A 13453-nucleotide genomic window follows, 5' to 3' on the forward strand; every position below is an offset into this window, starting at 1 on the left:
TTTTTTGTTTTTTAAATTTTTTATAATGTCATATATTTCAACAGGTGATGTGGATGCAATATGGTTCGCACCGGTATCAGGAAATTTTAATGAGTGACTGACCTGTCTGTAAATTTTATACAAGTGATCAAAATCTAAGTTTTCATATGAAGTTTGCACTCCTAAATTTTTTGCTATGGCTTCTGTCTTTTCTACGTCTGTGTGAACAAGGCCCTGGTCAGAAAGTATGTTGGGAAGGGAACTGCCTTTGTTTCTTATATTCCTCAATAGTTCCCAGATAGAGGGATCAGTAGGTGAGATAGAAGGTAACTTTTCTTCCCATAGTTGGTTTCTGTGAGCTTTGAGCAAGGAAAAAACAGAGCAAGGAAAATATTTCACAACACCCGCGTGCCACAAGATAAAATAGTTCTTAACAGACTAAATGGAGCAGTGAGAGATGCAAAATATTTTTATTGCTCAGTTTTTTCTTCTGATTAAGTTCATAAGGTGTTCGGGCAGACAACCAGGTTTGGGAACAGATTTGTAGCAAGTGGCTGCCATTATAACAGAGTTAATTTGTTGGATAAGGCTTGTGATTGCAGTTTTAACATATTCTTTTGAACTTATATGACGAACAGGTCCAATATAATCCCTAAGTACTTTTGATAATCTCTTTCACGATATAAATGGATGAGAGGGAGGAGACAGGTATTCTTGTTTTCCCAGCTGTAGTAGAATTGGGTTATGATCAGATGACAACTCGTTCAACGATTTTAGGCTGTACTGAAGTTTAATATCTTGTAGAATAGCTATATCCAGATGTCAGCAGTGCCAGACGTTCTAAGATGAGTTGGTTCGGTGGGGCCTGCCACAACAGCATAGTTTGATCCTATGTAGTTGGAAAGGATGCAGCCATTCTTCTTGGAAGTTCTACAATTCCAGGCAGGATGCTTGGAGTTTAAGTCTCCGGCAATAATGATGGACTCTCTAATGCCTAAGATGGCATTTAGATTAGAATGCAGTAGAGTTTTTAATGGTAGGTTGTAGGCTGAGTTGATTTTCAGTCTGCCAGTCGAGGTAGTGAATACTTCCACGCCTGTGACCTGAAGGTTAGTTGTTGAAGGGTTGTTTACAGAATGGTGTTTGATAAAATATTTAATGAAGATGGCAGTGCCACCACCTCTATAGTTTAAGCTATCAGTTCTGTATATAGGAGATAACCCCTTATTTTAGGGCTGTCCGAAGGTTTTAGATGTGTCTCGTTTATTAGAATAACATCTGGTATCTATGGGTAAAATCTTGGAGCTCTAAGTTTTGTTTCTGAGGCTATTTGCATTCCATGCAATGATCTGAGAGAGACTGGAATTAGTTTGTTTCTATTCATTTATAAGAGCTGTGAGGATGGCCTGTGTTTCGCGTAGGAATTTTTTAGTGGAGGTTGCTGAAGGGTTTGACAAGATGAAGTGTTGTAGCATGTTTGCTCGAGAGGCCGTAATAACAACTGTCAGGTTTGTAGGTGCTGTGGATACAATCCATGGCTCCATAAACCATATTTCTTTAGAATATATATCAAAATTCAAATATTCTGTGTAAGCTGTCGATAGACAGTTTACACTAAATCACGCGATAAACAATTTAAGTTTTACTAAACGACAGAAATTGGACTATTGTTTATTCATGTTTAATAACGTGCCTTCACACACACACACACACACACACACACACGCATGCACATGAATAGAAAATATACACTTAGTCAGGAACCATTGACTAACTGATGTGAGATACAAATCCACTTATAATTGAGCACTGTATAAATAACAAGCATAAATTTACGCATATATGATGGAGTACAAAAAATTATCCTTATAAAATGGGTACTCAGCTGCATAAAATTGGAAAATGCTGATGAAAGAAACCATCCTTTTGTGGTTGAGATGCGCATAAAAAATAAATAAATAACATAATAAAGTAAATAAATAAATCGACCGTTGAACCCACACTATTTCAGACAATAACATATACAGGTATCCCTTACCTAACTGCGGGTTTGCTTACGCAAATTTGATTATCGCGGCGAAATTACTTGCGGCAATTCCTTGATATACGCGGCAAGAGTTTTGATTAACGCGCCTTTAAATTTACCATGCAAAATCATGCTCACGCCACGATGCTGCTAGTCTCGTGGTCATCCATATTGTCTTAATGATCTGTCTGAGAATGTGAAAGTTTTATTTTTCCACCAAATACGACATAATTGCTACAACCCATTGCAACTTTCAAAGCCTATTTTCTTAAAAAGACATTCTCAAAGGCCGTAGAAACAACAAAGGGAGAAAATGCGATTAGGCTCCACGAATTTAGGAAGAAATTTAACATTAAGGACTCAATTGAGAACATTCGTGACTCGTGGGAGCAAGTGTCTTCTAGTTGCATGAAAGCTGTTTGGAAAAACCTTCCGCCAGAATGCGCTAATGACTTACGTTGTTTTCAAAATCCTGTGAACAACGTCAAAGAAATCGTTGCAATTGGTGAAGACCTCGGTTTTGATAGTGTTGATGCAGAAGGTGTTAAAAAATTATTGGATTTAAATTCAAAAGATTTCAGTGAAAACGATCTTCTTGAAATTGAACAACGCTGAAGACAACGAAAAATGGAATATTTCGCAGTTTAGAATTGCTTAAGCAGCAAGTAATCGATATGGATCCAGGTGTTAATCGAAGAATTCTTGTTTGCTGAGGTCTGGAGAATCATTTTACTTGTTACTGTAGAATTTATGCCGATAAGAAAAAACTAAAACTGTTCAATCGACTCTTTATAACTTCTTTTGATTAAAAATATTGCAGTAACTAATGTAGGTACAAGTATTTATTAAACATTTACTTTGCATTCATTTTTTATCTTTCCTAAAAGAGTACCATATAAAACGAACTATTAGTACAGTAATCGATCAGGGACGAACTGTACTTTTTACCATTGATTATTAGATTTGATTAACGCTATTTTGATATACGCAGTAACATCGATGGATTAATTAACCGCGTTAATCGAGGGATACCTCTATTAGAATAAGGAACCAAGAGATGTCAGCACTTGTTTGCCAGTCTCGTCATCGGTTGCCGATTATAATTAGTGATAGTCTTGGACTAGCTATCTGTGATTGGCTACCGGTGGCGGTTGAATTGTCTACTCAGTCCCCAAATGCTAGGAAGGTTAAAAGGCTTCATAATACTCCCTATAAGGGAATAAAAGGAAAAAGGCGCGAGTTGATTTTTTTTAATACTTACCTAATATTTGGCATTGCATAGCACAGGTTGGACATATTTCTACAGAGTTTATTGTTTTGATAATTATTATTAGTATTACCGATAATATATGATCTTTCGATTATTATTTCATTGGCTTCTTTTTGCCTGTGTAATCGACAAACCAAATTCTTTCCTTAGGCGATCTGGAGATCATATACGAGCAATGTTGTAGCATTGGCACAGAATGGGCAGGTATTCACAGTACATGCACAGGATACCCATCCCCAGAACTGGGTGTTCCAAGTGATATGCAACTCCCTTGTCTTTCTGCTTTAGAAATATGCTGTATCCGTACTCATCGTGCTCAGAAATGTGAAGCTGGAAAAGAGACTGCTCGACTTGGGCAGGAATGCACTGTACTTCATACAGTAGCTGGAGAAGCCCACAAGGTAACATATTTCATTAGCGCGTTATAAATCAGAATTTTTCAAACTGCGGTTTCGACCTATCAGTATGTCACAACCATACTGATAGGCATTTTTTAATGAAATAGAATACAAAATATCAGATAAGATCTCAGAGATTTCATTCCTTTAAAACACTTATATTTGAACACTTGTACAAATTCAAATCAAAGTATAAAATGTAAATAAACCAAGCTTATAAATACGTTGTAATTACATATATTTAAATGTTAATGAAATCATATATCATATTTTCTTTCTTACTTTATTATATGTAGTATGGTTATATACTGTTTGGCGAAATAACTTTTGTTTTGATTTATAACACACACACACACACACACACAAATACCTACGAGCGCGCGCGCGTGTGTGTACTGGCGTGTATATTGGGTCGCGGTATAAAATGTATTTCCTATTTTGGGTTCCAGTAAAAAAAAAAAGTTTGTAAAACATTATTTTAAATAAAGACATATTTTTAACAAAAAAATAAATAGCCTCGCCTACTCCCGTATACGGGAATAAAAAGGCGTTAGCTGATTTTTTTTTTTTTTTTTATAAAAAAATCCGCTAAAACTTTTTATTCCCCAAAGGGAGTAGGAGAAGTTCTTTCTAACTTTTGGAGAGGGGGTGGAAAGGCAGTCAATCAGATATGAACCTTAGTCTATCATAGTTACCCGAAGACTATCGATGATTTTAATCTGAATCCGGTGGAACCTGGTATACATGATAATGGAAGTGTGTAATGTACTTGTTGATTCGAAGTTGATGATGGACATATTCTTGGAACCTGATCTGACGTACTTCGAAAATGCAAGATTGCAGCGTACTTTTTGAAATGTGCCCCATCCAAAAAATTGTTAATATTAAAGGCTGTTCACAGAGTTCTCTAATTGAGATGTTCCACGGTTTTCATGATACTGAACAGAACAGAAATCACCTGCACAATAGTATACACATGCCACATCGATGCTTATGCAGGTTGCCTTGCCTTGTGCAGGATTTAAGATGATAAACTATGTAAATGCTGACGCTGGAATTTAACCAAGTGATGAATTGCGGTGTTTCCGAATCAGAATCCAATATGCCCTCTTCATATGGGTCTTTGAAGTAGGCATTTAGTCAAGGTGCCCATGCTTATATCTAATGATCGACGACTAAGTCTGCAGTTTTTCATTTGAGAGACGTCATTAGACCATTGAAAATGGGGTGGGAGATTGAAACCCTTATTTTCGGATCAATCTCGTTTACAATATGCTATAGATTGTAGATGAACGGTTAGGTGAAATCCTGTAGAAAGGAATCGTCCCAATGTAATAGTCGGGTCGGAAGCGGCAGTATTATATATGGGAATTTTTCCTCAAGAATCCTTTGGAGTTTTGATACCAGTACTATGAATGCTACAAAGTACCTATCCATTGTGGATCAAGTATCACCTTCATGATGATTCTCTTTTCAGATTACACAGGCATGTTGCAGCAGGATAATGCTCCATGTCAAGTTCCCGGCAACGTTCGAAAACACGACGTGTAATTCTAAATGTTACAATGGCTGCCGAATTCACCAATTTTAAATCGCATAAAACATTTTAGACATTACGTGCATCGAGGGATCCGGCATTCGAGTTTCCTTTCGTAGAGACTATCCCACACCACGTAGTGGCGGTTACGATAAAGATAACCAATTGTAACTTTAAAGACAAAAAAAAAAAAAAATTTACCTATCTCATCAGAAGCAGCAACAACTTTTTGCTTTATGTAACGTTATGTAGTATGTAATGTCACATAATGTAACATGTCACAAACTATTAATATTATAACTTTCAAAGTATGACTAATAATCCCTGGACAAAACGAGTCAGAACGGAGAAAGAAATTGTACCTTGTTTAATACTTTACTTTATAATGGAACTTTTTAAATTCTAATTTTATTGAAATCAGTAAAGTGATTCTTGCTCACTGATATTTGATTTAATATCAACGCCTGTGTAATTTAGTGGAAGTGGTGTTTACGTCTTCTGCAATAGGCAGCCAGAATGCAGAAGTTAAAGTCTGTATTCTAGGAATTACTTTTTATAGAAATTACTGTTGCTACATATATGAATTCTAGAGTGTTAATATATCTCATATCATCCGTTGAGTATTTCTTGCATTTATGTCGTATTATTAATAGAAATTAATTTTTTAATGCACATTGATTTGAAGCTGAAAGGTCGTCGTCACTTGCATATGGTGGTGATTTCAAAATATCCCCCCAAGAAGAGCACGTGAGGGACCCTGTCCCAGTATCTCTTGCTATATGATCTCAAGAAATTCTAGAAATCATTTCTCGCTAGATAAATGACACGCGTTTGAACACTAAGTGTACCAGTTTTCAAATGTCATGTCTAGTTATGTCATTCTTTTAATTAAGAAGACAGTCATAATAATAACAGCAGTAATAGCGGGAGATAATGGTAACATAATTTTGAATGTCAAGCAGAGCAATATTCGATTATTAATATCAAGCAGCCTAACGCTAGTAAGGGCTACTGTGAGCACATCCATCGGCTAAGTGAATATGACAATACATTTTTGTTTCTTATAAAATGAACAAAAGCTTAATTTTGTTAATTATAATTACGTTATACAGATTGTCTAATTTTGCTGAATTATTCCATAAGAAGGATTGATTTAGTCCACATATGGGCAGCTCGCGGGCCGGATCCGGTCCTCTACTTCTTTTGATCCGGCCCTAATCTATTTCAGCGACGTTTGTCTGATTCATGGTGGGAGAAAACATGGTGTGTTCTACTAACTCACATTAAGCTGACGTCATATGACTTGCTCAAAACACACTATGTTTTCTCCAACCAAGGTCTTTTTCTCACTTTGACTAGCGGCGTGTGTGTGAGCGTGTCAGTTCGGTACTTGCGTTGGTGTTGTGCTTTGTTCAGTGCCTGCATCGATGTTATGTTCTGTTTGGTGCCTGCGTTGATGTTGTGTTCTGTTCAGTGCCTGCGGTGTAGAAGACAGTTTTGTTTGACAGTGCTGAATATCTCTTATAAATTTGAGACAATGTCAGGGGTTATTGCAAAAAAAAGAAAGAAAAGTAGATGCAGAGACTCGTCAATTTCGAGACAATTGGACGGAGGATTATTATTTTATTCTGAATAAAGGTTTGCCGGTGTGTTTGCTGTGCAACGAATCCGTATCCGTCAACAAAGAATACAACTTGAAGAAGACACTTTATTTCGAGACATGCGGATCACCCAAAAATTGATGGACACCTGCGTAAAGATGAAATACAGAAGTTGAAGAAGAACTTGGATACCCAGCAGCAAATGTTCAACAAGCAAAGAACACAGCATTGTCAAAGCCAGCTTTGTGGTGAGCGAAAAAATCGCTAATCATTCTAAGTGTCATTTGGTGAAGGAGAATTTATCAAAGAATGTCTGCTGGATGTTGCAAGCATAATATGTCCTGACAAGAAAAAAGACTTCAAGAATATTCGTTTGTCGAGACGTACTGTTGTCCGACGGATAGAATTATGGCTGATGATATCAAAAAAAAAGTTTAAAAGAGAAGTTTGCTAGATTGGAAGCATTTTCAATTGCTTTGGATGACAGCACCGATACAGCAAAACTAGCAATATTTATTCGAGGAGTTGATGCAGATTTCAACATCACAGAAGAATTATTGGCGCTTCGGCCGTTAAAAGGAACAACTACCGGTGAAGATATATTTTAAACCGTCGACACAGTCTTCGAGAGATTTAGGCTTAAATGGAGTTCACTATCTGCCATATGCACTGATGAAGTGAAGTGAGGTGGTTGAGTAAAGGTAAAATGTTAAAACGATTTTATGATCTGAGACAAGGCATTGCAGATTTTATAGATATAAAAGAAAACACAATTAACCAAGTAAAATATGATGAGTGGGTGTGTGATTTAGCATTCCGTGTAGATGTCACCGGATACCTAAACCAACTGAATCTTAAAATGTAAAAACAAGGACTATTGGTTCATGAACTGCATGGACATGTCAAAGCTATTTTGTAATAAACTAAGATTGTTGGAAAGTCAGATAAAAGCTAACAATTGTTATCATTTTCCTACTCTAGCAACTCATAAAAATATCCCTTATAATTGTTATGGAGATGAACTGAAGGCACTAATAGAGCAATTTGATGCAAGGTTTGCCGACTTCAAAAAAGCAAAGACTCCACATTCGCTATATTTGCCCGTCCGATGGACGCTGATTTAAATAATGTGCCAGAAAACTTACAGATGGAACTTATTGAGCTTCAGGCGGATTTAGTGCTAAAATCACAATTTAACAACATTGCTTTGATGGATTTTTATAAATTTTATTTGGTGGAAGAGAAATATACAAATTTACGCGCCTTTTCAAAAAAAATCATTTGTCTTTTCGGCAGCACATATATGTGAACAGTTTTTTCTAGGATAAAATACAATAAATCAAAAATTCGGACAAGAATAACGTACGAAAATCTCGAAAATTATATGCGATTATCCTTAAGTAATATTAACATCAATATTGATAGTCTCTTAGTTGAAGTACAAGGCCAATCTTCACATTAAATTGTTACGTCGTTCATTATATTATAAAATTTATGTAGAGCTTTATACCAAAGCATTATATTATAAATAAATGAAATATGAAGTAGCAACTTGTTTTAATTCATTTAATATTAATTTATTTTATTTAATAATTTGGTCTTGCCCTTGACTCGGAGAAAGAATGATAATTTGGCCCGCGAACTAGGGAAAGGTTGTCCATGCCTGATTTAACTGTTAAACTGTAAGTAGTTTATTAAGTATTATTGATCTGTAGCAGGGCAAAGTCTGTAATTTTTATTTCCTTCTCATGAGCAGGAAGCAAATTAAAAAAAAAAAATTGCGGAAATTAATTCCGAAGAATTAGACATTTGTTGGGAATTTTTTGACTGCATGTAATAATTATTATATTTAGCGATATGCACCACGTGAAAATAAAGAAAGTGATGAAGATAATATTATGCTTATTTGTAAATACTGCTTAAAAATAAGTCGAATTAAATCATATACTGCAGATAGCAACCAATAAATGGGTGTTGTGCAGTGTACTACGTGTAAACTTTAGAGGAAAATAAGTCACTGAAGGTTATCTGGATATCAGATTTGTTGATTACAAACCACTTACAAGTGGAAATTGTTTAACTGAAGGGAATTACTTTGAAGGGATAAGAGATACAGTGGCTGGGTGTCTAAATTCAGTAAATGATTCAGTAGCAAGTGTTTGGAATTGAAAGCAATAGATCAGAGACAAATAATTTTGTCATAATTGGAAGGAAAATGCTAGGTTTTGATTGGATGAATCCAATGAAGAAGTGGATTCTAATAAAGAAGCACGATCTCCTGCTTGTTTAATAAACACATGTCCCACTTTTAAATACCAGCATTAAAATCTGTACCATTTCGATGGAAAGAGAGGCAGAGAATATTTTGTATAGATCATAAGAATGCTAGTTGAATATGCTTGCCTGGACCCTATAGTAAAGGTGTCAAGTAATGATTTAAATCAGTTGTTCTCAAACTTTTTTCAGACTGCGGCACACTTTGGCAATGCAAATTTATGTCGCGACATACCTGTGTTCTTACTTCTGGACTCTCATGTAATTCACCATAAATTTCGCATAACGCATAACGGTACTGACTTGATGGGTGAAGCATAAATCCTTTTCATATTCCCCTTTGTCTGAGAAGGAAAGTTCTTTGAGTGGAGAAATTATTGAGTTTTAAGTTCGCCCTGAAAAGGCAGTGAGATTAGCTGTGTTCAGCTGAGCATAGAATTAATTTGGGTCTTTTATATTTGCAGAAATCTGCTTCATTGTAGTCTGAAGCTTGCTTGATCAGTGGGTTCGGATGATTAATTGTCTTGATGAAGAACTTTTCAGCTAGGTCGTGAAGGAGGGATGTAATGTAGGGAATTTTGACTTCTCTGTGAATCTGGGAGTTTCTGATAAACCATGGGGCATCTAAACTCATTCTCAGACATTTGTTCTGTAATCTTTGTAGAGTTTGAATATTTGTGTTCGAGGTATGACTCCATGCAGGAGATGCGTAAGTGATGACTGGGCATATTACCATCTTGTATATGAGTAATTTGTTCTTAGTATCCAGTTTACTTTTTCTATTGATCATGGAGTAGAGCTGTGCTATTACTTTGGATGTCTTTGAACTTATGTGTTTTATATGGCTGGTGAATTGCAGTTTTTTGTCGAGAATTACGCCGAGATATTTGACTGCATTCTGCCATGGGATCTTAACTACTAGTAAATGTATACCTTCCTTGATTTGAGGCTTCTTTCTAGTGAACAGTATGGCTTAACTCTTCTGTGGGTTTGATTGGATCCTCCAGTTCATCAACCATTTCTCTAGTGTGTGAATACTGTTTTGGAGTCTTTTGATAGCTACTTTGGGGATGAGAGATCTTGCTAATAATGCGGTATCATCTGCATATAATGCAGTGATGGTTGAGCTTGTGTTTTGAGGGATATCAGCTATATAGATAGAAAACAGCAAGGGGGACAGGAGTGAGCCCTGCGGCACTCCCACCAGGACCTTGCGTCTGGTTGACACAGTTTCATTTATTTTGACTTGCAAGTATCTGTCTTTCAGGTATGAATGAATTAATTTAACTAGATTAGTAGGCATATTGAATGTGATGAGATTGTAGAGAAGACTCTGATGCCACACCTTATCAAAAGCCTTCGCAGCATCTAAAAAGACCTCAGCTGTGTGAAGGTTTCGGTTGAAGCCTTCGAAGATGAATTCGATCAGCTTGTGGTTCTGCTGAACGGTGGTGTGGTTTTTTCAAAATACAAAGTGCTCATTTGGAATTATACCTAGTTTATCCGTTTCTGATTGAAGCCTTGTAAGGATTACTTTTTCTGCGATCTTTCCAAGGCTGGACAGAAGACTGATAGGTCTGTAGCTTTCAGGGAGCTGGGTGTTTTTTCCAATCTTTTTGATTGGCGTGACATCCGCTATCTTCCATGTTAAGAGAAAATACTTGAGTCTGCGGATGGCATTAATTATGTTGACTAGATGTACAATGGCTTTTCTGGGGAGTAGTTTGATTATTTTGTTTGTGATTCCATCTGAACCTGGAGCTTTATTATTGTTCAGGTGGGGTTTGATATTTATAACTTCTGTTGGAGAAGTGGATGTGGGTGGTTCTAGGTCATCCTTTTTTTTGTGTTATGACCGGCCTGACTCGGCAGTGAATCTTGTAGATGAGATTGATGTTCAAATTTTTATAAGAGGGGTTGCATTGAGTTTTCAAGCTGTCTGCCAGAGCCTCTGCCTTTTCCTTGTCAGTATGGGCTATTCCCTTCTTGGTCTGAATTGGGGATGAAAGTTGCCTATTAGTGCGGAAGGTTCTCAGGAACTTCCAAACGGAGTTGTCCTTTGGGTTTAATTTTGTTAGCTTAGATTCCCATTCTTGGTTTCGATGTTTTTGGAGGGCCTCTCGGACTTGTCTGTTTAATTTATTCAAATTTGTTTTATCTTGCAGGGCTCTTGTGTTATGGTACCTCTTTCTGGTTTTGTTTTCAGTCTGATTAAATCCATGATTTCCTCGGGGATCCGACCACTAGGGTGAAAGACTGTAGTTTGGGAAACTGACTTTATTGCTTTTTTGATTTGACTGGTAAGGTTTTTTGCAGCAAATTCTATCTCCTCTTTAGTGTGAATAGCAGGGACTAAACCAATGTGATCAGCAAGAATTCTGGAGAGTTTGTCCCAAGATATGAAAGAGTGGGGAGGGGAGAATTGTTCTTGTGTACCGAGTTGAAGCAGAATAGGGTTGTGATCGGATGAAAGGTCATTTAATGTTTCCAGCTGATATTAGTATCTGATGTTTTTGAGGATGACTATGTCAAGTACATCTTAGCTTCCAGCTGAGCTGTGATGGGTGGGCTCTGTGGATCTGGCTACAACAATAGAATTTTGTGTTGGGTAACGGTTTAGAGTTCAACCTTTGTCGTTGATTGTGGCGCTATACTAGGCTGTATGTTAGGCATTAAAGTCACCAGCAATAATGGTGGAGTCTGTGAAGCCGAGAATGGTGTCAAAGTCAGATACGAGTAATGGAATGCTGGGTGGATTATATACAGCATAGATATATATTGACACCATTGCTGGTATGAACTTCAATGCCTGTTATCTCTAGGTTCTTGGTTTGTGAATTGGTCAGAACATTGTGGCTTATGTAGTTTTTAATGTATATGGCTGTTCCTCATCCACTGCTGGTGAGTCTATCTGTTTTGTACATAATATAGTCCCGTAACTTGGGGTTAATAGCTGGCCTGAGATGTGTTTCATTTACTTCATTTACTAGTATTATGTCAGGATTATGTCTGTGAGCGAACTCTTGCAGTTCTAGGATTTTGTTACTAAGTCCATTGGCGTTCCATGCAGTGATCATGAGAGAGTTGGGATGGAATTTTCTTTTATTCATTATTGAGGGCTGTCAGAATTGAGTGGGTACCTTGTAGGAATCTTTCCGTGGAGGATGGCGAAGGATTTGTCCTGCTGAATTCTTGTAACATGGTAGCTTGTGAGGCAGTTAATACTGATGTTAGATTTGAGCTAATTTGATCATGGGATGGAACAGTCTTTGTCTTTGTTCGTGCTGCCACTGCATAAGTTTTGGGCATTTGTTTCCTTTCCTGAGTTGTCAAGGTGGAGATAATTTGGTCCGGGATGCGATCTGCACGGCTGTCTTGAGCATCGCTGAAATGTGCTGTAGTTTTTGCTGACCCTCGGTTATTTGGGTGTGTAATGCATCCCTTGTAGTTGGGGGGGGTGAGGTCCTCCACAGTTGGCGCATTTAGCTGGTGTGGATCTTGGCTTGGTACACGTGATTGTCTGGTGGCCCTCGCTGCATTTTAAACACCTGTAATTTGCCTTGTAATGTTTTTGGCATGGCCAAACCTATGGCACTGCCCAGCTGATGACTTTTTCCTTAGTGGCTCAGTAGAAATTCTGAGGCCACAGATCGCAGTCAGTTCATATATCTCTTTCTATGCCTTGTCAATTTCTACGAGTACCAGTGGCATTGGCCGTTTATCTGACCTGAGCATCCTGCTCACTTTTGCTAGTATTAGGCCCTGACTCATAAGGTCAGCAGTGATTTCTTCACAGGTGACTCCTCTGGTTACTCTGCGAAGTACTGCTTTGAGATTCTTTTCACTTGGTAAAGCAAAAGTGTGATAAGGAAGACTTTTGTTATCCATCAGTTTTTGTTAATTGTCTGTAGTCAGTGACTGAGGCTGACTGGATTTTGACTCCTTCATCTTGATTTTTAGCCCAGGAATATGAGATTTTGTGTTCCCTAAGGGCTGATGTGACAGTGGTCCATTTGTCCTTGTCCCTTAGTATAACAGGTGGAACCTTTTCGGTGTTCCTTGGGATATCTGGTGTTGGTGAGTCTTCATCCATCTGGTCCTCTGTAGTAGTTCTTTTGTTAGAATGCTCTCCCTGAGAATTGTTTTGACAGGGGAAATTTGGTGACAGAACAGCAATGAGTTCATCTTGTGAAATCTCATTCTCCTCCTCTTCATCCTGATCATTAGAGTAAATGTACCGTTTTATAAAATCCGGCCAGTCAGATTCGAGCTGGCATATTATGAGTTTCAGTACCTCTAGGGACTGCTCCTTATTAAGGATCTGCATCTGATCTTTCATGTTTTCCATATTAAATTGGCAATTTGCTG

The 13453-nt window shown here is 37.4% G+C and overlaps 1 protein-coding gene across 10 annotated transcripts in view; it reads left to right on the forward strand.

Moving 5' to 3' along the window:
* Positions 1 to 13453, forward strand: part of LOC150108392 (uncharacterized) — a 628716-nt gene that overhangs the window by 14729 nt on the left and 600534 nt on the right. For all 10 annotated transcript variants that reach the window (XM_090415800.1, XM_090415806.1, XM_090415807.1 and 7 more), the window contains exon 2: positions 3426 to 3676. In XM_090415800.1, coding sequence (XP_090271926.1) covers positions 3426 to 3676 — 251 coding nt within the window. The remainder of the gene's footprint in view (positions 1 to 3425; positions 3677 to 13453) is intronic.

The sequence above is a fragment of the Typopeltis vanoorti genome, chromosome 3 (assembly GCF_054136105.1).
Source record: "Typopeltis vanoorti isolate ZY-2024b chromosome 3, IOZ_Tvanoo_1.0, whole genome shotgun sequence".
NCBI classification, from domain to species: domain Eukaryota; kingdom Metazoa; phylum Arthropoda; class Arachnida; order Uropygi; family Thelyphonidae; genus Typopeltis; species Typopeltis vanoorti.